This window comes from Gracilinanus agilis, chromosome 1 (assembly GCF_016433145.1).
Source record: "Gracilinanus agilis isolate LMUSP501 chromosome 1, AgileGrace, whole genome shotgun sequence".
Lineage (NCBI taxonomy): Eukaryota > Metazoa > Chordata > Mammalia > Didelphimorphia > Didelphidae > Gracilinanus > Gracilinanus agilis.
In genome coordinates this window covers 288377634-288404145 of record NC_058130.1, presented here as the reverse complement: position 1 = coordinate 288404145, position 26512 = coordinate 288377634, and the positions used below count along the sequence as shown (strand labels likewise).

Genomic DNA, 26512 nt, shown 5'->3' with positions numbered 1-26512 from the left:
AGCCCCCAAATAAAGTAAGTTTTAGGTATGAACACTTCATGTGTTGGAAGGTGACCTATTCTGATTAGAAAAGGCCCTGTAGCCATCACCAGTGGTAGATCATGATATCTAGATAAAAAAAAAAAGAGCAAAACAAAACTAGTTTCAAAAATCCAGAGATTTTCAGCCTTGAAAATTCAAAATACAAATGCAGCAGCATTTATTAAACACTAACTCTATACAAGCTACTGGAGGTACAAAGACAAAAAGAATATGTTCCCTCTATTCCAGAAATGTATGCCTTCGTAGGAGAGGGGATGATGGTGGTGGTAATGCAACAGGTACAGGTGAGTATAACATATGTGAGTTAGAGAGGAAATGAACATCAACAGCTGTTTACAGCAAGGTCAAAGAAGGCCTTGAGAAAAAGGCATATTAGCCTAGCTTAAAAGAAGAAAATTCTGGACTTGTACAAAAATATTTATAGCCATGCTTTTTGTTGGTGGCAAAAAACTGGAAAACAAGCATATGTCTTTCAATTGGGGAATGGCTGAACAAACTGTGGTATATGCTGGTGGTGGAATACTACTGTGCTCAAAGGAATAATAAACTGGAGGAATTCCATGTGACCTGAAAAGACCTCCAGGAATTGATGTAGAGTGAAAGGAGCAGAGCCAGAAGAACATTGTACACAGAGACTGGTACACTGTGGTAAAATTGAATGTAGTGGACTTCAATACTAGCAGCAATGCAATGAGCCAGGACTATTCTGAGGGATTTATGGAATAAGAATGCTACTCACATTCAGAGGAAGAACTACAGGAGTGGAAACACAGAGGAAAAACAACTGCTTGAACAAATGGTTTGATATGGACATATTTGGGGATTTAGACTTGAAACGACCACACCAATGCAACTATTAATAATATGGAAATAAGTCTCGATCGATGACACACGTTAAAACCAGTGGAAATGTGTTTCAGCTATGGGTGTGTGCGTGAAGGGGAAAGTAAAAGCATGAATCATGTAACCATGGAAAATTTTTCTAAAAAATAAAATTAAAAAAAAAAAAAGAAAATTCTGAAAGGAAGAGTTGAGGAATAAGTGTATTCTGAGTTTGGGGGATCTAGTTTAGAAAACATCTAGTAGTCCACTTTAGCTGCCCAAGATATAAACTTGATTTAGGATGGAAACTGGGATTGAATTTCAATGGAGAATTTGAGGTTTTGTTTTGTTTTGTTTTGTTTTTTACAGAAAGTCTATGGGAGAGCATCTAGTTCAGAAAAAGGCTAGGATGATATACCAGTTAGGCAGTGAAGAAATAGATGCACCTTTCAGAATTCAGCTTATAAACTTTGCTGAAATACATCTGTTTTATAAATCATGGAAAATATGCAGTTTGTAGGGAGTTTTTTTCCAGGAGATTTTGATGAATTTCTTTCTCTAGAATTGAGAATGAAACTCCCAGTAGAACTGTGGAAAAGTCAGCATAAATTAGTGAAGTTCAAGTGTCTTGATACCTTTCTTTTTTTCTTTTATCATTTAAAAAAATTGAACTTAAAAAAACACCTAATTAGAGAGGCAATTATATATACAAAATAGAAAAGAAAAACAAAATTGCATATGCAGTGGTAAATCTGCACTAGTGACAATTCGGTTTTCTCTCCAAGTATACAAAAATTCAGCATTTTATTTTCAGAACTATTCTTCATCTCTCTAACTTCTGAGCATTTTGAAAAGTGCTTCAATGATCCTCTTCTTTTAAAAACTTACTTCTAGCCCATCACTGCCCTAAGGAATATTTCTGTTTTAAAGTTTTTATGAATTTTTTAATATATGTAAGACCACAAATCTTTTTTTTTAAAACCTTTACCTTCCACCTTAGAATTAGTACCGTGTATTGGTTCCAAGACAGAAGTGTGGTATGGGCCATGCAAGTGACTTGCCCAGGGTCACATAGCTGGGAAGTATCTGAGGTCAGATTTGAATCTAGGACCTCCCATCTCTTGGCCTGGCTCTCAAACCACTGAGTCACCCAGATGTCCCCCACAAATATACACAAATGTGTATATAGGCATATATATTTCAACATATTACTTCCAGAGCTATATGGTTTTTCTTCATTTTTCTCTAGACTCCCTTCTAATGTCTTAGGCATTTAAAAAATGCTCCAATGACTTTCATTTCTTGTTTTCCTTTTTTTGCTAACACTTTTACCAATTCCCAGGGGGGGAAGGAATCCTCTCCAAATTAAAAAAAAAAAGCCAAAAATAATTGTAATAAATAAGCATAGACAAGCAAAATAAATCCATACATTTGCCTTGTCCGAAGATGTTTAGCTTATTTGGCCTCATGGGTCTATCTGAAAGATGGGTAGTATGCTTTATGTTAATCCTTTCATAAAGGGGGAAAATCTCCCCATACTTTATTTGTATTGTAGAAACTAGATTTTCTTGTAGGTTTGTTTAAAGTGAGATGAATCCACACTTTTGGATCATGAAACTGTCTTTTTAAGCATTGTATTATGTTAATGGAATCAGGAGATTTATGAACAAAGGAAGCAAAAGCAACTAATGCACTTAACTGATTATCCTGACCCGCTTTTGCCCTCCTGGTTTAGTGGCTAGTAATGTCAGTAATAAGAAAAGAGCAGACACTCAGATCCTATTGCCCATTCTCCTTTCCTGACATTCAAGAACAGTTTTGTGAAACACTGTTCTTCCCATCCCCATCTTTTTCAGTTCTGCTCCTATAGCAAATATTCTCAGGAGGATGGAATGGAAGACTAATGCAGAGGTACTAGACAAAGATGCTCATTAACTGTCTTGGGATTTTTTTCCATACTGAAATGTATAGAATAGTGGGAACATTTTTTTTCCTGGTTGACCTCACAGGCCAGAAAAATTTTATTACAGATTTAAATATATCACATGACATGTCAGTGTAGCATAGTCAGTGGAAAAGGTTTTTCAAGATTTATATCTATATTATTTCTACCCTATTGTAGTTTAGTATTTACTAAACCACAGAGTAGGTTTTATTCAACCTATACTTCTCTCCTCCAGCTGCTGATAGGAGGAACACACTATAAACTGATTAAGGCTAGCAGTATTTTCTCCTCAAACTCTCTTCAAAGAATCCTTAACCCTCATTTGGGAGAAATGATTATTTTTTTTTTTAGACCCTTAACTTCGGTGTATTGTCTCATAGGTGGAAGAGTGGTAAGGGTGGGCAATGGGGGTCAAGTGACTTGCCCAGGGTCACACAGCTGGGAAGTGGCTGAGGCCGGGTTTGAACCTAGGACCTCCTGTCTCTAGGCCTGACTCTCACTCCACTGAGCTACCCAGCTGCCCCCTGAAATGATTATTTTTAAAGAAAGTATATAAAAGGTTTGAATTCATTGACTTCTCTCCCTTTCATAGATCACAAATATGAAAAAATCTGGTCCCTCTTTGGACTCAAGCATTTGTAGAATCTGGATGTTTTAGTGTGGTATAGGCTGAAGAAGGGAAAAGACCAAATAAGTTTAAAAGTTTATTGAGGAAAATTCATCAATTAAACTTTGAATTATATTTCTATTCATTTGTAATTTTTGTGCCTTTTAATTGGTGGGAGTCTTAGCTACCATTTTACTAATTAAACCTTTAGCAAGTATCTGGATAGAAGATTAACTTTTCTTAAATCTCACTGTTCTCTGTCAATAATGGCCTGAACATCAGCAGAATAACTATTTTCCTCCTTTATGCCCTTCTATTATAAAGGATAACTGTTTGTTAACTTAAGGCCTACAAAATTTTCAAGCTTCAGAAAAGAACCTTGGAGATCATATACCCCACACCTTTAATTTTTTGATAAGGAAACCCACTAAAAATATAGGTGGATTTGTCCAATAGTACAGAAGATGAGCAGTTGTGCACCAGTTGTAGCAGTACATAAATCAATTTCCTCCTGGAAATATGGAACTTAAGCACAATTCAGCAAATGTTTATTCTTATTTGTGCAAAGAATTGTGTTGAGTACATAAATTTGAAAAAATACCACAATTTTCTAAATTAATGTTAGTGATAAAGGGTGGGGAAAAGAGACATGAAAATCTACTTGTGAGAATTCATATTATCATTTCTCTTAAGTTTTAAAAACTACTATTTTTAAAAGCATATTTTCATTTGAAACAAAAAATTATCCTGTCAGAAGAATTATTAGTAGAAATCTACTTGACATTGCAAATTATTTTTGTACTTAGCCAAAATACATTTATAAAGATGCATATTCTGAAAATATTTGTTTCAGTTAATAATGAATAACGAAATGCTGAGATAAATGAAATTTTTTTTCCTTTTATTTTACTATAAATTTTAAAAATCCATAAACACTCTAACGGTGGTCATCCTGATATGGCTTTAGCTCTAGGTAGTTGGAAGTTTATTTCTGTTTAAATTTTGGTTTTTGAAGTGAAAGTGAGGAAAATTTAGGGTCATAAAAAAAAGAAGAGGGCAAGGAATAGTTTTATTTTTTTAATTGCATAGAATTTTTTAAAATTTTTAAACCTTTAATTTCTGTGTATTGGCTCCTAGGTGGAAGAGTGGTAAGGGTGGGCAATGGGGGTCAAGTGACTTGCCCAGGGTCACACAGCTGGGAAGTGTCTGATGCTGGCTTTGAACCTAGGACCTCCCATCTCTAGGCCTGACTCTCAATCCACTGAGCTACCCAGCTGCCCCCTAATTGCATAGAATTTTAAATGCTCTCATGTTCCCCACAAATGAATTTGAAACTTTTTAATATTTTATTTTTTCAACTACATGTAAAATCAATTTTTACTTTAATTTTATAAAAATGTGGTTTCCAAAGTCTATCCCTCTTCCCCCACAGATAACAAGCAATTTGATATATCATCACATTTAGATACATATCATATCATCTTATATTATCATATATGTCATATCATCAATCAGCTAACTTCCCCACCTTCTTTCTGGATAAATTCCTTCTATCTTCTCTACTACTAAGAGTAATTTTTGAGAATTACATATATCCTCTTTCCATGTAAACATATAAACATTTTGACCTTGATGACTCCCTTAAATTTTCTCTTTCTTATTTACCTTTTTGGGCTCTCTTGTGTCTCATGTTTGGACTTCATATTTTTTGTTTTGGTCTGGCTTATTACCTTAGGAATGCTTGGAAATCTTCTGTTTTATTGAATGACCATTTTATCCCCTGAAAGAATATATGCAATTTGGATAGGCTTTCTGATAATCCAATAATTCTCAAATTCTTTCTCCTAGATCTATTTTCTAGGTCAGTTGTTTTTTCAATAAGATATTTAACGTTTTCCTCTGTTTTTTATTCCTTTGATTCTGCTTTTTTGTTTCTTGACTTCTTATGAAATCATTAGTTCCTACATGGTCAATTTTGATTTTTAAGGCCCTATTTTCCTCTGTCAGTTTTTGGTTCTCCTTTTTCAATTGCCCTGTTTCTTCTTGTATCATTTTTATTTCTCTTTCCCACTTTTCCTCTGCCTCTCTTAATTGGTTTTTAAAGTCTTTTTTTGAGTTCTTCCAGAACCTCTGTCCAATCCATATTTTTCTTTTGGACTTTGCATGAGTTTCCTTTGCTTTCACTGTCCCTTTCTGTGTCTGGACCTTGCTCTTTTGTCTCCTTAAAAATTCTTTAGAGTTAGGTGATTTTTTTTGTTGTTTACTCATTTTTCCTATCTAATTATAGGTAGGCTTGGTGGGGGGGTGATGTGATAGAATGAGATCTGAGAGCTCTGAGAGCCCCCTCCCCCTGATGATTCAATTGATCCCTTGAGATGTTGCTAGCTTAAAACCTTGCTTTAGGCTTAGGTATAAGCTTTTGATCTCAAATTCTAGTCCCAGGCTTAGGCTCAGATTGTTGGTCTTATTGTGTACTTGATTCAATCAGTCACACCCTTTGTTGTCCTGTCTTGGAGCTTAGCCCTGAGCTTTAGGCAAAAAGATCAGTCCTTTTACTATCATTCACCCCAAAGTGTGAATTAAGTCCTTGTCCCAAACCCAGACTAGAATTCCCTGGGCTGGGACTCCAGACTTCTTTGAAATTTCAAGGGGTATAGGTTGACTTGTACCACTATTTGCTCAGGTAGGATTTCGGGGTCTGGATGTTTGCACATAGGTTCCTGAACCTTGGTTTGGCAGATAAGGGGTGTGGTTTTGCTTGGTTTGGCAGATAAGGGGTCTTGGTTTGCTCTTCCTTCCTTGCTACAGCTTCTTGCTGGGTTTCTGTGTTTCTCTCACTCAATTGCCCTAGATGTTCTTTGCCTACCTTTTGGATTCTTCTTTTTCACTCTGTCCCCTTGTTAATTCTTTCACTCCTGTAGTCATTGTGTGACAATTTTTTTTTAAACCCTTGTACTTTGGTGTATTGTCTCATAGGTGGAAGATTGGTAAGGGTGGGCAATGGGGGTCAAGTGATTTGCCCAGGGTCACACAGCTGGGAAGTGGCTGAGGCCGGGTTTGAACCTAGGACCTCCTGTCTCTACGCCTGACTCTCACTCCACTGAGCTACCCAGCTGCCCCTGTGTGACAATATTTTAATCTTGGTCACAGAAGATTCTCATGGTGGCAACAGCAATTTGGTATAGATTATACATGAGCAGTCATGCAAAACATATTTCCATATTAACAATGTTGGAAAAGAAAACACAAAATAATTTTTTAAAAAAACCCAAAGTTTAAAAAATATGCTTTGTTCTGCATTTAGACTCTGGTTCTTTCTCTGGAGGAGAATAGCATTGTATTGCTGAGAACAGTTAAATCATTTACAGTTGATCATTGTATAATATTGCTGTTACTGTGTAGAATGTTCTCCTGATTCTGCTCACTTCTCTTTGCCTCAGTTCCTGTAAGCCTTTCCTGTTTTTTCTGAGAACTTGTCATTTCTTATAGTTCATATGATCATATACTATAACTTTTTTAAGCCATTTCCCAATTGATTAACATCTCTATAGTTTCCACTTCTTTACTACCACAAAAAAAGAGCTAGCAGTAATATTTTTGTTCATCTAGGTTCTTTTTCTTTTTTCTTTTTGTCTCTTTGGGATAGAGACCTAGTAGGGGTATTGCTGGGTCAAGGAATTTGCGTAGTTCCAAATCACTCTCCAGAGTGATTGAATCAATTCACAAGCCTCCCAGTAGTGCATTAGTGTTTCAGTTTTCTCATACCCCCTTGAACATTTTTGATCATGGCTTTCAGGTAGTCCAATAATTCTTTAATTCTCTCTCCTGGATCTATTTTTCATATCATTTCTATTTTTTCCAATGAGATATTTCACATTTTCTTCTATTTTTTCATTCTTTTGATTTTGTTTTATTATTTCTTGATGTCTCACGGAGTCGTCTTCTACTTAGCCAATTTTATTATTTTTTTTGGCCATATTTATTCTCCCTTACTATAACTTTAGCAGATACTTTCTATCTTTAGAACAAAAGAAGCAACTTCAAAAATACTAATGCCCCCATTTCTGGGTCATTAACCTCCTCATATTACATTATCCAACTACTTTCAAAAATGTTATATGCTATTTAATTAGAGAGGGGATGAATTTACAATGCAGAAAGGGATAAATATTTTTGGACATAGCTAATTTTGTTTTTAGTGGACTATATATCTAATTTATCAAGGGATTTTTGTTTTTTAGATTTTTTTTTCCTCAGTGAGATGAGGATGTAGTGATGGACAAATTAATAAAAATACTTGTTGCTTGAAAAAATAAAATTATGTAAAAAAGGAATAAACATTTAGAAGCAACTCACTAGAGTAACTGGGTTTATCTATTCCTATTCTTTTTCAAAGTGGTCTCCTCCCACAGTTTTTGGAACCTCATATCTCCACTGCTTGACACTCCTTGACACAATGCTAGCACACAGCTAGTACCCAGTCCATTATTATAGCACCTAACTGCATTACTGAAAGCAATACATTTCTTTTGATTAAGCTATTTAACTTTTATAACAAAATATTTTAATAGGACTGTGCATTCTATAAGGTGTTAAAGATGAATATTTATTATTAACATAACAAAAAGGAACATTAGAGATGGATTCAGCTGATGAGTTTGCAATTCAATCTGGGAAGAGTCATCACTAAGCTTCAGAAGTCTCAGGGGAGAAATGGCAAGTTAGCATCGGAGTAACAGAAGTTTCAGTTTTCAATACCCCTTTCAATGGGAAATAAAACCTTGACTTACTATGCTAAGATTAAGTCAAAGAAGAGATTAATGAAAAAAAAAATTTTAATGGACATTTTAAAAGCAATTGTGTCTTGGTTCCTTGATAACTAGCAGATTTATTTCAGGAAAAGGAAAGGAAAGTAGAATTGACAAATCCAAGAAAATGTGGTTAGAAAGGATGATATATATACATATATATCTGCACATATGAAAATGAGAGGGAGATAGAAAAGAAAGGGAAAATATTCAGAGATATAAATTATCCTAAAACTACAAGAACCAGAGATGATATACTGATGAGAAGATTAAAACAAGAGTCTTCAGCAGTGGTGAGGAAGGGACCCTCTACTGATGCCTTACTATGATGCTTTTGGTCTGAACCTGCTGTGAGGTTCTCCTGGGCACTGCCAATAAAACACAGCTTCTACTAATTCCCTTCAAAAAGTTCCAGTTTACTATATTAATTGCAATAGACTGTCTTGTATAAGGATTAATGTTCCCAAGTTTGGAGAAGCTTTTACAAAGCCTACAGAAATAAATAAAATAGATAGTGTGCTAAAATGTGGAGAAGTATGATCTATTTCCTGGAGGAAAGCCAACACCAACTATAGTCATGAAACTGAAATATTAAAGAAGAAGGATATACTAGAGGAATGTTTAGAAATTAAGCAAAAGAAAAAATAAAAAATTGCTAATGGCATAGTTATAGGAGAAAATGAACAAGAAGTTTAACAATGTTGAATGTATTTCAAAACATATTTGACATGATTCTTTTTGAAGATATGAGTCTAAAATGTAAAGTATATTTAGAGGTTCACATTTTATGTACATCTACATGTCAACTCTATGTGTTGTGGTTAATTCTGGGCTAATCGAATTGATAAAGTGCTCTTGGTTTTAAAAGATTAGACCACATGTGACAATTGAATATTATGCAAGAAAATTATATGACATCTCTTCCCTATAGTGTAATCAAATAATGTCTGCTTAGTCTTGACTTTAATTAACAAATGTCCATGTCTAGAATATAAAGATTAAGTGAAATGTAATTATTTATGACTTGCCTCTTTGCTTTATAATGTCATAATATATATTTATAAATACTAAAATGTCTTTACATTTTAAACCTACATTTACTCTCATTTATTTAAAATAATTAGGGAATAGGGAATTATGATTAATTGGATATTATGATGAAGTAATAATTAATATATATATAAAATACAAATGTTGTTTAAATTCTTAAAAACTAATGCATAGTTATAGTATCAGTCTTTTCTCTAGCACCCAAAAGTTTTATCCTTTTTCCACCTTAAAAAAATTCATCCTTCTTCCACTGCTACTTAAATGAACTATTATTTAATTTAACAAAATTCAATAAATTCACAGTTTGTATAATCCACTGTAATAAGTACTGGAGAAGCAGGTATGACAATACTCTCAGTTCATAGACTTAATGATTATGTTGGTTTCTTAGAAAGTGCTTTCATTTTTACCCTGGAAAGAAATATATATATATATTTTTTTGTCTTTTCTTACCAACCAAATATTTTTCAATATTTTCCACTGTATACTTTTTGCCTCTCCAAATTCTACATAGCCCAAGTTCCATCTCTTTCGTGAAGTTCTTCTGACTATTCTAGCCTTCCTTTCCTCTGAAGTCCTAGAGAATTTATGACACTTTCTTATATTTGTGGTATGTCTCAGCCACAATTACTTCATGTTTAAAATGTAAGGGGTGGACTAGATTGCCTTTAAATGTCACTTCCGATTTGAGATGTTGATCTATGACCGCTTTCATTTGAATTCCTGTCATATATTGAATCTGTATTACAAAACTTTACAACGTTGTTTTATGACTAATATTAATTGTTGAATGTTAGTCTTCTTTCCCTATTCAGCTTGTCAGGAGCAAGAACTCTGCCCTATTATGCATAGCAGTCTAACATAGTGAAGAAAACATTGATTCAAATTCATGATTGGTTTAAAAATGTAGGTAAATTAATTCAGTATGTATTTTAATGTTTTAAAAGTCCCAAATGGAGCCATTTGTCAGAAGAATCTCCATATGCTGTTAAAGGCCTAATATTTCAGCCTCTCCATCCTTGTTTTTGTCACTGCTTTTTCTGCACTGATATTCCCTTCCTTTAATGATGACCTCTGTGCTGACCGGTCTTAATGAACTTAATAGAGCAGATGAGGTTACTCTGATTGGGGAAAAAAGGAGGGAGGGGAAAAAAAGAACACTCATCAGAGTGGCTCATAATAAGCAGAGTAGTTAAATGGAGGTGGGGTGGAGGATGCCTTCCAAATGCTTGTCTTCTCTGAAATGTGACTTAGAAAAAAAAGCAAAAAAACTAAGAGAACATTTCCAGAAGTTACTTGACTTGTTTAGTAGTCAATGGTAACATCCTTTTGCTGGCTCTTTAGTTTTCTTGTTTGTACCTGTAAAACAATATGGGTTGATCATGGTGTCACAGGTAAAGATTGCTGGTATCACTGCTGTTGAATCATCCAAGCCTGTCAAAGCAGACAATACAAATAGGTCAGCCAGAATAGCTAGCTACATCCTAATACATGAAAGCAATAATTACCTTACTCTTAATTTGGGCATGGGAGAAATTTTCAGGGTATAGGAGAAAACTTGTTGGATAGGTTAACATAAAACAGGTTTCTATTTGGCTTTTAAGATAAAATTGATGAACCTATAAAAAATAGGGAAGTACCTAAAACATACAAGATATCAAGGAAACCTATAGGAAATTAAGACCAGTCTCCAAGACGTGCCTTTTCTTTTCTTTCGAAACCAGTACATTTGTTTTAGGCTTGAGTTTTTCTTCCTTAGATTGGAAAGATAGAAAAGTAGGGTGCTCATGATTTACATGCAAATGGAGAATCAACTGGAAGAGAATTTGAGGCCCCAATTATTAGCAGCTATTTCTAAGGCCTTTATGCAACTTAAATTTTTATGTGGTTGAGTAAATATGTCCAATTTTGATTAAAATAAGACATTGTGTTCAACAAACCTCAGCTATTAGAAAAACTGAAACCTCATCCTACTCTGGATGTGCCCATATCTGGTTGTTTTTTTGGGGGGTGAAGATAATATATTAATAAATCTCTGAAAGCTTACTAGAGGGATTAATATAAGGGGGGAGAATGAACAACAAAGATTAATAATAACCCAGGAGATAACCTGGTATTGCCAAAAAAAGTATTGGACTAGTAGTTGAATGGCTGGCATTCAACTAGTAGTTAAATCCTTGCTCTGCTGCTTACTTTTGTTACTTTGGGTGAATCACTTTGCTGTCCTGGGTTTCAGGTATGCCACCTGGAAAATGAAGTGTGAACTTAATCGCTTAAATTGGTTCCAACTTTCAAATTGTGTAATTATCTTATACATGCAAGCCAAAAGAACCAAGACTAGAGAGGCCTGACCCTTATTGAATACCTACTTGCTATTTAGTGTCATAGTATGTCAGATTTGGATAGGTATGCCTAATTTATTTTTTTATTTTTTATTTTTTTTAACCCTTAACCTCTGTATATTGGCTCCTTGGTGAAAGAGTGGTAAGGGTGGGCAGTGGGGGTCAAGTGACTTGCCCAGGGTCACACAGCTGGGAAGTGTCTGAGGCTGGATTTGAACCTAGGACCTCCCGTCTCCAGGCCTGGCTCTCAATCCACTGAGCTACCCAGCTGCCCCTACACCTAATTTATACCATCACTTTCTATAAGGAAACACTGCCTTCAGTCATCAATCAATAAGAATTAATTGAATTGGCTATTTACTAAGAATGGTGAATATTTTGTAGCCACAATGACACAAGTGAAACAATTTCTGATAAGGAACTAACATTTTCTTGTGAGAAACAGCATATATACATGTAAAAAAATATAAAAGAAATACAGTAAATACCTAGTTATTTTTAGGATAGCTAAGGTAAAGAGCAAGGATAGGTTTCCCATAGGAGGCATTACTTGAACTGAGCTTTGAAGTGAGCTGAGAATAAAAGGTAGGAATGAATAGAGACTGGCTTGAAGCACACAAAGATCCATTAGAAAGCTATAAGAAATAGAGGACCCAAAAGAAGGTGAAGGCTGCTTAAGTGTAGGGTAAAGGGAAAAGCTGTTCTGTGGATGCAGAATCAAGATGACTTGGCAATGGATTGAATGAGTTGAATGAAGGAGAGGGAAGAATCAGAAATGATTGTCTTGGGGCTTGGATGATTGCTAAACTCAAAAGGAAGTTTGGAAGGTGGTGGTTTGGTGTGAGGAAGATAAATTTTCATTTCGGAATTGCTGTCAGGAGGTGATAGGTAACTTTGTTCTATTTGTATATTTTCCTTTAGTTCTAAGAAACTAGGCTGTTTTATTTCTTGATTGAAATATGATATCTAGGATCTATTTTTGTATGTTTAGGTAGTTTAATGATACTTAATATCTCAATATTTTCCAGGTCACTTGTTTTGATTATAAGATCTCTTATCTTTTCTTCTCATTTTTTTCAGTTTTTTTCTTTGTTTTAGTGCTTCTTTTTGTTTCAGTCATTGACTTTTGTCTGTTCTAATTTTCAAAATCTTTCTTCAATAAATTGTATTTCTTTTTCCATTTTTTTCTAGTACCCTAACTTGATTTTTCAAATTATGTTTTAGCTTTTAAAAAATCTCTTGTTTCATCTCTTCTAAGAATTCTAGAACTTTTTCTCACACTATTTTCCTTTGAGACTTTGCCTATAAAAATTTGGAGTTATTTTATTCTTTTTCTGGGTTTGTTGTGAACATCCCTGACACCATACTATAGTGGGATTATTTTTTTGATTGCTCATTTTTTCTGGATGGCTTTATGACTTTGGTCTTTAAATTAGAGTCATCATCTACACACTTTAAAGGAGAATGACTCTTTGTCCTTTTGGATTCTGTTTTTCCTTTCCTAAGAGTTTTGAGTGTTTTGTTGTTCTAGACTTTTGGGGATAGCTCAGGCTGGGGACCTGTAAGCTTTCAGTGTTCTCAAAGTAGTCTAAGCCAGGGCAAAGTCTTATTATTGACCTCCTCATCTGAGCTCTGCAAGTTACTAAACCGAGTTTGTATCTGAGCAGATGTGCATTTCTGGGCTCGATCCTGGTTAGAGTTTTTGCTGGTTCAGAGGTATAGAACTTCAGGCTCCTCTTTGGTCAGGGATTCTTTACCTAGTTTTTTCAATACAAGCTTCAGACTGAACCACATGCTATTATTGATACCCCACTCATCAGATAGGGTCAAAGTTACTATTTGCTTCTGAACTTATTCTTCACTCAGTATACAGCACAGAGCCCATAACTGCTCCTTATCCTATAACATCACCCCTTGGTATACTTGGTATCCTGGACTTGTGATGGCAGATTTGAGTAGTGAACATCAGAATTGCTGGTTGGCACTTACTATAGCATGCCCAACACTGAGATTCTCCTATGCAGATCTTAACCTCTGCCTCAGCCCTCTGTATTTCTGTGGGCTGTAATGCTCTTTTTGTTGAGCCCTAACCCAGCGCCAAGAAACCTCCCAGTCTGTCTTTATATAGACCTAGACTGGAAACATGCTTTTAAAAAAATCAATTTCATATTTATAGCCATATTTTGTGATGGCAAAAAATTGGAAAATGAGAGAATGTCCTTCGATTGGGGAATGGCTGAACAAATTGTGGTATCTGTTGGTGATGGAATACTATTGTGCTCAAAGGAATAAAGAACTGGAGGAATTCCATGTGAACTGGAATGACTTCCAGGAAGTGATGCAGAGTGAAAGGAGCAGAACCAGGAGAACATTGTACACAGAGACTGATAAATTGTGGTACAATCGAATATAACAGACTTCTCTACTAGCAGCAACGTAAGGATCCAGAGCAAGGCTGAGGGACTTATGAGAAAGAAAACTAGCCACATCCAGAGGAAGAACTGTGGGAGGAGAAACACAGAAGAAAAACAACTGCTTGAACACATAGGTTGTTGGGGATATTATTGGGGATGTAGACACTAAACGATAACTCTAGTCCAACTATCAATAATAAGGAATTAGGCCTTGATCAATGATACATGTAAAACCAGTGGAATTGTGCGTCGGCTAAGGGGGGGTTGCGGGGCTTGGGGGAGAGGGAAAAAATGTGAAATATGTAACTAGGGGAAAATATTCAAAATTTAAATTAAAAAAAATTTTAAAAATTGATTTCTTGAGAAGAACTTGCTGTGGTACTTTTTTATACATCTTTGTGAAGGAATTGTGTTGGAGAGCTCATCTGTAATTCTTACTTTTCTGCTGTAATATTTAACTCAACATTTTTATAGTGATAATATTAACTCGCCCTTCCTTCATTGACAACTAGGCAGTTCTTGTCTGATATGCAGTGATTTCTAGTGGAGTCCTCCCACTCGAAGGTCAATACCTTTTGTTTTACGTGGTAGCCCTAAATTTGTGTGTGTTGGGGGTTTTAGAAGGTGGAACAACTCTGATAATGCTGTTTCTGAAAGTGTGCTCATCCAGAAAGTTCTGTAGAGGCCACTGAGATACACTTTTGAATAGTGCTTTCAGTATGCTGTCATCTCAGAGACTGATCAGCAACTCTTTTCTGATAGAAGGTAAAGAAAATTTGTAACTCTAGGTCTCACCTGTTAGAAGCGATTTTTATTAAGTTATAGTGGAATTTAATCCATGTATTCATGTTATTACAAAAGCAATGCCAATCTAAGCAACTGTTCATTTGGTTGTGTAATTTTTACATACTAGAAAGTATTTAACATTTGTAATCATTCCAACTACTCTTTAATAAGAAAGTGGTATTGGGATAATTATTTTATAAAGGAGGAATTAGCCTAGAGACATTTAAGTGACTTTGGAGTAAAACTCAGGTATTTTGGTAAAAGCTACTTGCAGAATTTTGTTTTAATCTCTTTCTCTGAGCATTGGAAAATGGAATTAGTATTCCTTTGGGACAAGGACTATTTCATTTTCAACTTTCTATCTAGCCTAGAATTTAGGCTACTTAATTAACAGTATATCAATTTGTAGTACTAAGACAATTAAGCCTCTTTTGCCATAGTTTTTACTTTTGTAAAATGAAGATTGCTCCCATAAAACCTACCTTACTCATCACAAATGATGGTTATAAGGAGCAGGTATAGAAAATATTTTATAACTTAGAGAACAAATTACAAAACATTTCCATATTAGTTTATGTTGTCCCCCCCAAAAAATAAAGGAGAAAAAAAAAGAGTGAAAAAATAAGCTCCAAATTATTTTATTATATAGATATATGTTATTATAAAGATATAAAGATATATGTCTTTCACAGTTGATCATCCTTACAATACTGGCATGTATAATGTTCTTACTTCTGTTCATTTTATTTTGCATCAGTTCTTGTATGTCTTTCTAGGTTTTTCTTATAACACAGTAGTATTCCATTACAATCATATACTACAGTTTGTTCACTGATTTCCCAATTGATTGTCATCATTTTAATTTCCAGTTCTTTGCCACCACAAAAAGAGCTGCTATAAATATTTTTGTACATGTTGTTCCTTTTACTTTTTCCCAGTTACATATTGATACAATTTTAATATTTGTAACCTGACACTTTGCAATCCGGGTTCTTTCTCTTCCTCTATTCTTCTCCCTTCCCCAAGAAAGCAGGTAATATGATATAGGTTATACATACATTATCATAACAATACGTATTTCCATGCTTGTTGTGTTGTGAAATATGGAAAATATTGCTTATGCTAGAGAAAATTTCATGGAGGAAATAAAGTGAAGAATGGTATGCTTTAATTTGCATTCAGACTCTGTTCCTTCTATGGCATTGGATATCTTTTTCACCATGAGTCCTTTGGAGTGTCCTAGATCCTTGCACTGTTGATAATAGTTAAGCCTTTCATAGTTGATCATTATACATTATAATTGTTCAACATTCTGGTTTTTCTCACTTTACTTTGCATCACTTCTTAAAAATCTTTTCAGAGTTTTTGTGATGATCTTGTTTGTCATTTCTTATGGTACAGTAATATTCCATTACAATCCATATACCAGGCATTTCTCAATTTCTCATTATTTGCCACAACAAAAAAGAGATAAATTTTTTTTGTACAAGTAGGTCTTTTTCACTATCTTTGATCTCTTTGGGATATAGATGTAGTAATACTATTGTGACATCAAAGGGTATACACAGTCTTATGGTCCTTTGGGCACCAAACAGTATATTTATTAGTGTACAAATTTTTCCACATCACCTCCAACATTTATCATTTTCATTTTTTGTGATATTAGATAGTCTGATAGGTGTGTGGTGGTATCTCAGAGTTGTTTTAATTTGCATTTTTCTAATAGTGATTTTGAGCATTTTTTCATATGACTAAAAATAGTTTTAATTTCTTCATCTGAGAATTGTCTGTCCATATTCTTTGAACATTTATCAATTGGGGGATGTTTTATACTCTTCTAAATTTGTCTTAGTTCTCTATATATTTACAAAATTGTCAACAAGAAAAAAATTTTACATTCAGGGTTTTGTTGTTGTTGTTTGCTTATTTCCCCTGGCTATGTCTTGACTTTAAACTTTATATTAAAGTTGAACTCTGCTTACCCTGGAATACAGAAGTGCTGCAAACTTAAAGACTTGCTGTTTTCACAGTTATTTCTGCTGGGGTTGGAAGTTTTCAGAATTTTCAAATGAGATCTAGGGAAAGGTGTGGTCACTGTCCTGAGCTATTTCACTGGAAGCTCTGGTCTGTACTTAGGAAGGGCTCCTACTTCTTTGTAGTCACAAGTGCTCCTCTCCGGACTTGGAATTGCAACCAGGATCCTTGTTTCTTTGAGACTTCAATTACTCCTTTCAACCTAGGAAGTGTAACCAGCACCTTGTTCACTCTAATTCACAAGTGCTCCTCCCCACTCTGGAACTGTGAGCAGGGCCCTTGCTCCTTTGCATCTACAATTGTTCTTTCTACCCTGGAACTATGACACAGGAGTGAGTATGAGCAATGGCATCACTGAGCAGCTCCCATTCCTGCACCTAGTGCTAGCACAGGGATCCCTCGTAATCTCTTTCTAACCAGTTGTACATCCCTTACTATTTTGGGACTGAGAGCTTCTGAAGTTGCACCTCTTGCTGTGTTGGCAGCTGTTTCCATTGTCTACTCCTGGTGTTGCCGCTTCATGGGCCCCAGGCCAGTCCCTTGCCCAATGTTTCAGACCTCTTTTCTGACCTTCTAATTTGTCTTTGGCAAGAAAAATGTCTCATTTTGAACTTTTGTTGGCTATGCCCCTTCAGAATTCAATTTGAGGAATTATTTTAAAGTTGTTTGAAGGTGGACACAGGGAAATCTACATTATAGACTTTACTTACTACAGTCTTGGCCCCACCTTTTTCTCTCTCTAATATGTTTTAAATATTTATTTAAAGAATAAGTATGAGGAATGGATCAAGTATAAGAAAGAAAAAACATAGAATAAAAAACTGAGAAGATGGAAGGGGAACCTAAATTGGCACTTAAGATGCCATTTTTTTTTTTTAACAAAAAGAAGTCACTGCTGCCTTGATGAAAGCAAAACCATATCACCTTATATTGATCTATGTAATTATGCTCCATTTAGAGGAAATGTATCACAGTGCTCCATCCATTCAGTTCTCTATATAGTTTGAGATTTTTGTATTACTTGATTCTATTCTTGAGTTGATTTTATTTAAGTAAGCTTTAGAATATCCTCAAATCAAATAAATAGCTTTTCTAAAATTTCCAAATGCCCTTCACATAAATCAATTTATGTTACAAACCAACAAAGAAAATTTTTTTTGGTGATTTAAAAGTTTAGTTGACATTAAATACTCCATCTGTGATAAAGAGTATTATAAGCCAGAGAGAAAATTATGAAACTAATCTTAGTTTACTTAATTTTGCTCTCTTCCCTTTCTCCAATGAAACTATATTTTTACCTCTTTTGCATTAGTCTTTATGACCCAACTCATCAAATCTCTCTTAACCAACCCTCATATCTGCCTACCTTGTTGTACTTGTAATCCTAAAGTGTTATTAAGTATTTGCAAAATTCCAGCAAATTTTTTGGACTTGTCTTGTTTTGTTTTAACTTAATACCTTTGGCAAGCAAATCTATAATTTTCAAAATATTCTTTCATAGAGTTAGGTAACACTTTAAGGATAACTGAGAGAGAAGGCAAAGGAAACTTTTTTCAATATGGTAATTTAAATAGTATTCTAAAGTTCCTTGAATATTGTTTTTATATCTGTTTCATTATTGTTCCTTATTCTTAGTATGTTGGACTAACTTCATTTAGCCTCTCAAATGATACTTATTTTTCTCCTATTAATCAGTATGCTCTTAGTAGATTTCAGAAAGCATCTGTTTATCTTCTTAAAAAGCATTTTTCTGTATTCCAGTTTGCCCTGGGTTCTTCCAGGACTGAGAGGTATGATTAAGATTCATTGAGTTGGGCTTTTTAAATAACCATAGGACAAAGAAAATCTGATATCTGTCTCAAAAAAGACCTTATTAGGCTTGGTTAATATTTTTTTTTTTGGCAGAAGTGTTGCTGGATAGCTTTGTGTAAGGTGTATGCCTATATAACATTTTGTAAATTCCAAAATATTTTCTGAAAAATTCCCATGTATTTCTTTAGGGGAAATAAAGCTGTTTATTTAATGATATGCTTTGAAAAAAAAGTATGGTATGGAAAAAAAGTTAGCAGAATGTTGAAAGTTATTTCTTAGGTCTGTTACACAATTCAAGAAGCATTTATTCAGCGTTTACTGTGTGCCAGGTATTCGTGGCACACACCAAAAGTATTCTTTACTATAATCCTTGATGATATTATTGATGAAGTATCAGGATATGGCTTAAAAGGCTAACAGTAAATTAGGTAAGAAAGTGAAAGACCTCTTCCTGTTGAACTTCCATTTCTGCCCTATCTAGGCTGTCTTTTGGGTCATCTGGTTGGTCATTTGAAGATAGATAACTGAAGTCCTCAAAGGATTGTACAAAATTTAAGGTCTCTCATAAGTCAGCTACCAAATAAAAAAAATTTTTTTAATTACATGGAACAAAAAAGCAATTGCTTTAACTGAGTGTTTAGGAAACCAATAGCAGCACCCTCAAACCTGTTATTTTTAATTTCATGTTATCCTAACATGTAAATGTTTTTACCTGATTGACAAAGGGAATTCCTAATGTTGAAACTCCCTTCATAGAAAGAGATAAACACCTCTACCTTAATAGTTATTCCAGGCCCTGGCCCTAAGAACTTATGGTATTTGTCCATATATCACACATTTAGTATGCAGGAGACAGAATATGAACAAGGTCTAACTGACTCAGAGGTTTCTTGCTAATAAGACTGTTGGCTCTCTGGAATTTCAAATGTGGTCATTTTTTATAAAACAAATGTATACAAGAAATATTGAATGAATCTAATACATAGGGTTTCTTCATAATAATTTACATAAAATTTTGTATCAGTTTTCATATTCTTATACCTTTTCATGTGACATTGAATATTGGTTATTATGCTGTTTTGTTAAAGCCTTAGGAAAAAAACTCTCCTCACATTAAGCTATATAGTCAATAAAGAAGTCTTATTGCAGTCTTTTGTAAATAGTGTCTACATAGGGAATATTCTTTGGTCCTCAGGGAAGGTCAACAAAATGGTAGTAAGACACAGAGTACTCTGGTCTGAGTAATGCTGAAAGCTCTTATTGATAGATTAGTCTCAGTGGAAGCATCCTACTGTCAGAAGCACATTATACTGATTGAGAGGGGGAAGAAGTGAGCAAGGAATTGGAAAGAGAAGTTGAATTAGATTTATAAAATAAGTTTATTAAAAGGTAGTTGATATGTGGGAGTGGAGGGAAAGAAATATAACTCAGTCACCTACTCTTGTCAGATAGTTGATCAGGCTTGTTACACTGTTTTTGGAAGAAATAAAGCAGTCCTCAGAGATTGAAATCCCGACCCCCCCCCCCCCCAGGGCAAGGAGATAACACTGTTTCTAGAGCTAAACATTGTGGGACAAAACAACTGGAATGTCAATTGGCCTTTGAACTCCCTCCAGTTTTTGTGTGCCTGCATTGGGTGTGTCTTTGTTTTTCCCAGAGAGAGGAGATCTGATTACCAAAGGTTTCCTGATTATGTGTGGCTTTGCAGTCATAAAAGGGAAATAGAATGAAAAAAAAAAGTGACACAAAAATGCAAACCTTAGTAACAACTAGCAGAGTTTTGGGTTGTATAAAAGGTAAAATGAAATTTTAAGTAGCTCTTTTTCCTATAATCTTCCTGCTTTGCTTAGTCCTATGCTATTTGTGGGCACAAAAAATATGAATCTATGTAATTCAGGAACTTTGTGCCATTTTAAGTGGCTGTGGCATGAAGTATTTCTTTGTGTATATGCTGAAAGAGTTAGGTTAGATGATTTTTAAGATGTATTCCATTTCTACTGTTCTGAGAATCTCTGAAAAGATATGTGTGTAAAGTTGGTGCCAGAAGTATAGCTATGAATAAATTTTCTGTGTGCCAATTGTGCCCATCAGAATGGATTGGTGGTTAGAAAAGGACAAACATTTTTAAGATACACTCACATGAGTAAATATAGAAATAACAAAAGGGTTAATGGTTTCTTGCTTACTCCCTGAAATAATAAAGAACAGTGATTTAGATCATTCTTATCTGGGTTTTTTGGAGGGATTTTGTTTAGTGAAGAGCAGAAATAGATATCCTGCAACAAGAAATAGACATTAGAGTTAAAAGGGACCTACTCAAATGAGGCAAGTCTATCCATTTTTCTGGAAATATTGATTAGTCATTATTTCCCGTTAATGCTATCCTTCTAGAGGCAATGATGGGTTTGTTTGCTTTTTTTTTTTTTTAACTATTTTATAATCCTTTTGAAAACCTGAGCATGGAATCCTATTAATCTTGATTTGTGGTTGATGAGGCCAAAAGAGAAAATCTTACCTAGAAAAGGTCTGCTGGTTTCTTTTGTTTATACTTTAAAATAAGCTATGAGAGTATAGAACCTGTTTATTCTAATAAAATTTGCTGTTTACAAGAGTTGGCAACTATAAGAATTGGGAAAGGGGTAAAAGAGAAGAGAATTAGTTAGCAGTATAGCCAATGCTGTTCCAAACAAGCATAAACAAGTCAGCTTTTTGGGGAAACCACTTAATTCCCACTTTCCCTTTTTGAACTTTTCTATAAAAATGAGAACAACCAACCCAAAATATACCATGCTATCTCTGACTTTACCTGATTAAGACCCCTCATTTGAGAAAAAGAAGAGACAGTGTGTTTCAATATCAATGTACCTTTCCTAAACCACCATTCTATGTAAGTAAATGGGATGCCTGTGGATATAGAGTATCCTTGAAGTGTAAGGTTACCCAAATTAAGAAACTTGGTTTTTATCAAGTGCTAATAAAACTGCTTGTTCAGCAAGTTTCCAAAAAATTCAGGGGAAAATCTCACAGAAAATTGGTTTTCTATGATTCAGTATTGAGCAAGCAGTCATGACCTGGTATGAACTATAGATTTTGACATAATCCAGTGTGGAGCTTGTAGTATTCATGGTGAGAGGAATGTGAAAAACTAATGGTATTTTGACTATTCAGTAGTACTGCTAGCCTTTCTAGGGATAGAGACTTTTCAGAAGAAGAGATCTGAATCTGGATGGTTTCATTCTCTCAGCTGTTTTTTTATCTATATATCTAAACATAAATAGATATAAATAGATTGTGTGAGCATAATATCTAATAAGAAAGCAAATAACTTATGTACTGGGTATTAGTGGTAAGCACCAGAGATACAGAAACCATCCCAAATCAGAAGGAGCTTACATTCCAATGGCAGAACTATTAATTGTACAGCAAAAATATAAAGGCAATATACAAAAGTAGTTAAATACAGAATTGTTTGGGAAGGTCATTAGCAGTTGAGATGATTAGGAAAGACTTAAGGCAGAAGATGGTACTTGAACTATGTCTTAAAGGGATGTGTGGTATATTTGGGAAGAACTAGCATCTCTGGTGTGAGGGCTTGCCAAGCCTTTTTCAAGGCTACTAATCCTCCTTTGTAGTTAGGTAAAAACCCAACTCTCAGTTGTTGCTTCAAGAAGTGGTAGCAAGTACAGTGGCCACACCTCGTTGTAAAACCTTCTTGGTAGACAGGTTAAACCAAGTACACAGTAACTGCCAAGCTTCAAATCTGTTGGTCAGTTAGGGGGACATCTACGCAAGCATATGAGGACTTCCCCCAGTGGAATAGGTAAATGAGAACAATTCATTCCAACAGCCATGAAAGTGGCTGATGCAGATGCTGTGGAGTACATAAAGGTTCATTAAACATCAAAAGACACTGAGATCATCCACTACATCCCAGTTGGCTTTACTCTTGTGTCTTACCACTGGATTTCGATGACTCAGGAAGAGAAAGGGAGGGTGAGAACTTTGTACAACATTTGTTTCAGTTAAATCCAATTCATTTGGGAAAAAGAGACTTAATGAGGCAAAAGGAAAGGAAGGAATAAATTTCATATGTATTGGCCTGAGAATGCAGTGGCACAGAGTCAAGAGGGATTTTTACATTCAAGGAGGGATTTAGGATCTGAGAGAAGGCCAGTTTGGCTTGATCTCAGAGCAGGAGAAGAATATATAATTCACTGAGGCTTAGAAAGACAGGTTGGGGCCAATTAGGTTAAGATAATGCCAAATTTATGAACCTGGGAGACTGGAAGGATGGTGGTACCTTTGTCAGAAATAGTAAAGTTTAGTCATTTTATCATTTTCTACCTCCCACATATCATATTGGTAAAGATAATAATGGAGGAATATAATAAGTATACACTAATAAATAGAATAGAATGGAATAATATTCTGTATTGATTTAGTTACTCACAACATTTTTCATGTGACTGTTGGTGATAGCTGGATTTCTTACTTTAAATATTGCCTTTTTTTGTCTTTTATATTTCTATTGAGAAATGTTTCTTAGTCTTATACATTTAAACGAGTTCCTTATTTTGGATATGAGAACTTTAACAGAGAACCTCATTGCAAATATTTTCCCCCTAGTAAAAGATAAAACTGAAATAAGAACTATTTAAAAATAATTTTATTGGTGTAAAGCACTTTGATTACTCTAAAATATTAATATTTTAAGTGAAAATAACATGATTGAATATATATCACTTAATGTTTGGCTAACACTGTGATAATGCAATTTAACAGTCTTGTAAGTCTCTTCATTTCAATACCTGATTTAGTGGTTGCCACACATGAAATAGGCAGCTAGGTGGCACAGTGGAAAGAGTGCTGGGTCTGGAGTAAAAAGCACTCATCTTTCTGAGTCCAAATATGACCTCAAACATTACCTGTGTGACCCTGGGCAAGTTGCTTAACTCTTTTTTGCCTCAGTTTCCTCATCTGCAAAATGAACTAGAAAAGTAAGTGACAAAATATTCCAGTATTTTTGCCAAGAAAATCCCAAAATGGGATCACAAAGACTCTTACATGAATGAAAATGATACAACACATGTAATAGGAAGAATGTGTAGATTCTTTTTAAGGGCTTCTTCATATATATATATATATATATAATTTTATACATCTTTTTCCAGGTGGCCAGTTTTGCTTTTTAAGAAGTTCTCTTTATTTTTGTGCCTCTTTTTCTATTTGATGTATTCTGCTTTTCAAGGTATTATTTTCTTCAGTATTTTTTGGTACCTACTTTGCCAAGCTCTTGTCCCCTTTTTTTCCATGAGGTATTTCTTCTCCTTGTCAAATCAAATCCTCCCTACTTTGCAAATGATTCAATTTCATCACTTCTTCAGAATATTGTCTCTCTCACTGATCTTCATTGTCTCTCTACTAGCTGCTTCCCTGCTGCCTACAAACATCCTCATGTCATCTTCTTCCTTATCTTCAGAAAAACTCACTTCATCCATTTATCTTCATTAGCTATTATCTTATAGCTCTTATTTCTGGGCTAAACTCCTAAAAGACTCTATAATTATTGTCTCTGCTACATTTTCTCTCTTTTCCTAACTAGAGTCTGACTTTTGGCCTCATAATTCCCACTCCAGCCCATCTTCCACCCAGTTATCAAATTGATTTTCTCAAAATGCAAATTCTGACCATGTTATTTCCAATTCTGTAATCTCTAGTGGCTCTCTGTTCCCCTCAGAGTCAAATATTAAATCTTTATTTGAATTTTTAAGCTATTTATGACCCTGTCTCCTCTACCTTTTCAATTCTCTTTATGCCTAACTCTTTCCCATCTATTTTGTGATCCAGTGAAAATAGCCTCCTTGCTGCTTCTCAAATAAGACAGTCTGTCTATCTACCATCTCTCAGCATTTTTTCCTTACTCTTTCTCTTCCCTGGAATGTTCCTTCTACTCCCATCTTCCTCTTTGCTTCCCTGGCTTCCTTCAAGTCTTGGCTAAGATCTGACTTTCTTCAAGACTTCCTCAGCCCTTCTTAATATTACCCTCTTTCCTCTAAGATTTAAGGTTATACTATTTATATTATGTTTGTTACAGTTGTTTGCTTGTTGTCTCCCCTATTAGACTATGAACTCCTTTAGTGAAGGGACTGCCTTTTGCCTTTTGTGTCTTTTGCACATAACACATAATGCTTGCTTATTGATTTGCTAATATACCATCTCTATACATAACCAGAACTGTGCTCTTAAGGTTGCCAACCTATCCTTAATGGAGAAAAGTTTGTTATAATTTTTTTGCATGTATTTCCTATTTTTTTTGTTGTTGTCCTCTTTCACTTTTCATCTGTCAGTATCTTTGGCATGACTGATTAATTCAATATTTTACCAAGTTGTGTTTTTTTTTAATACTGGTTTTACTCTTCATTGCTTCTATTTTATGAGATACTATGGCTCATAAATGTTTATCATCCTTCTTTCTAAGATTATACAGATGAGTTTTTATTCCAAACTGATGTTGCCTTTGGCAACCATCTCCCTCAATTTGGCAAGCAAGTCATATATTTCATGACTAGCACTTTTGATATAACTTGTGTGGCTATTAGTTTGTATTAACATTTTATATAAAATTTTTTAATTGGTGAAGTCATTTCTGTTATCCCCTTACCATTTTTTTCTAGAAAATAAAATATATCTTTGTTTTATTTTTCCAATCCTTGCTCTGATGAGTCAGTGATTTAATTATACAAAGACAACTGATTCAAAGTTGATTCCCACATAAATCACATGTATTTTCCTGTCTGTTCAAATATCGACTTCATTCTTATGATATTATTTAATGGCTACCAAGATTAGCTTGGCAACTTGAAATCCAGGAATCGCCAATCAACTGGCATTTATTAACCACCAACTACATGCCAAGCACTATACTAATTGCTGACAATACAAAGAATGAGAAAAAATAGTCCCTGCTCTCAAGGAGTTCATAGTCTAATGGTGGAAGACAACATGTAAACAAGTAAAATATGAACAGGGTAAATTAGAGGTAATGTCAGATGGAAGTTACTCCACTTAAGAAAGACATATCATAAGGTTAATTTTCATAAGCTTATTTCATAACTGAGACTTGAAGGAAGGTAGGGAAGCTAAGAATGAAGATGATGAGGGAGAATGTTCCAGGCAGGGAGGGTAATCAGTGAAATTTCTCAAGAGTTAGGAAATGGGGTGTTGTGTTCAAGGTCTAGCAAGGGCATCATTGTTACTGGATCACAGTGTACTTTGATTAGTGGATGGAAGAAGTAAGGTAAAAGAAAAAAGGTAGGTAGGAAGGGGTAATATTAGAAATATTATTATTTTTTATCTTAGTGGTAATAGGGAGTCACTGTAATTTATTAGGGAGCACATAAGTAGTTGCAGAGGCAGTAGATGCTTACATCCAAGGCTGGGGTTTGGAAGGGCAAGAACTTTGACAAGATAAAGGGGAAAGGGACTGAAGAGAACAGGACAGTATAGAACAGTTGCAGATAGTAAGGATTTAGAATACTTGTGGTCAGTGGTAAGATCAAGAATATGACCATCTCTGGTAGAATGTGGGATAATGGGAAATGAGCAAGGGATTTGAAAGGTTAGAGTATTTGAGGGAGTTTCAATGTATATATTGAAGTTTCCCAGTATGAAGGTAGAAGTTGGGGAGGAGACAAGACTGTGAGCTACACCTTTAACTCTGAAGAAGGAAAGAAAGTGAATTGGACTGGATGTCTATAAAACAACAGCTACCAGAATCTTGATTGGGATGTGTAAGAGGGAAAATTTAGGGTATTTTATAGATATATATTTAAAGTGTGGCCGCCAGGAAT

At 34.7% G+C, this 26512-nt stretch overlaps 1 protein-coding gene across 1 annotated transcript in view; it reads left to right on the top strand.

Annotated features, from left to right (window-relative positions):
- Nucleotides 1–272: 272 nt before the first annotated feature.
- MCC (MCC regulator of WNT signaling pathway) overlaps nucleotides 273–26512 on the top strand; it is a 182951-nt gene continuing 156711 nt past the window's right edge. Inside the window, exon 1 of the mRNA XM_044680147.1 lies at nucleotides 273–326. Coding sequence (XP_044536082.1) covers nucleotides 273–326 — 54 coding nt within the window. The remainder of the gene's footprint in view (nucleotides 327–26512) is intronic.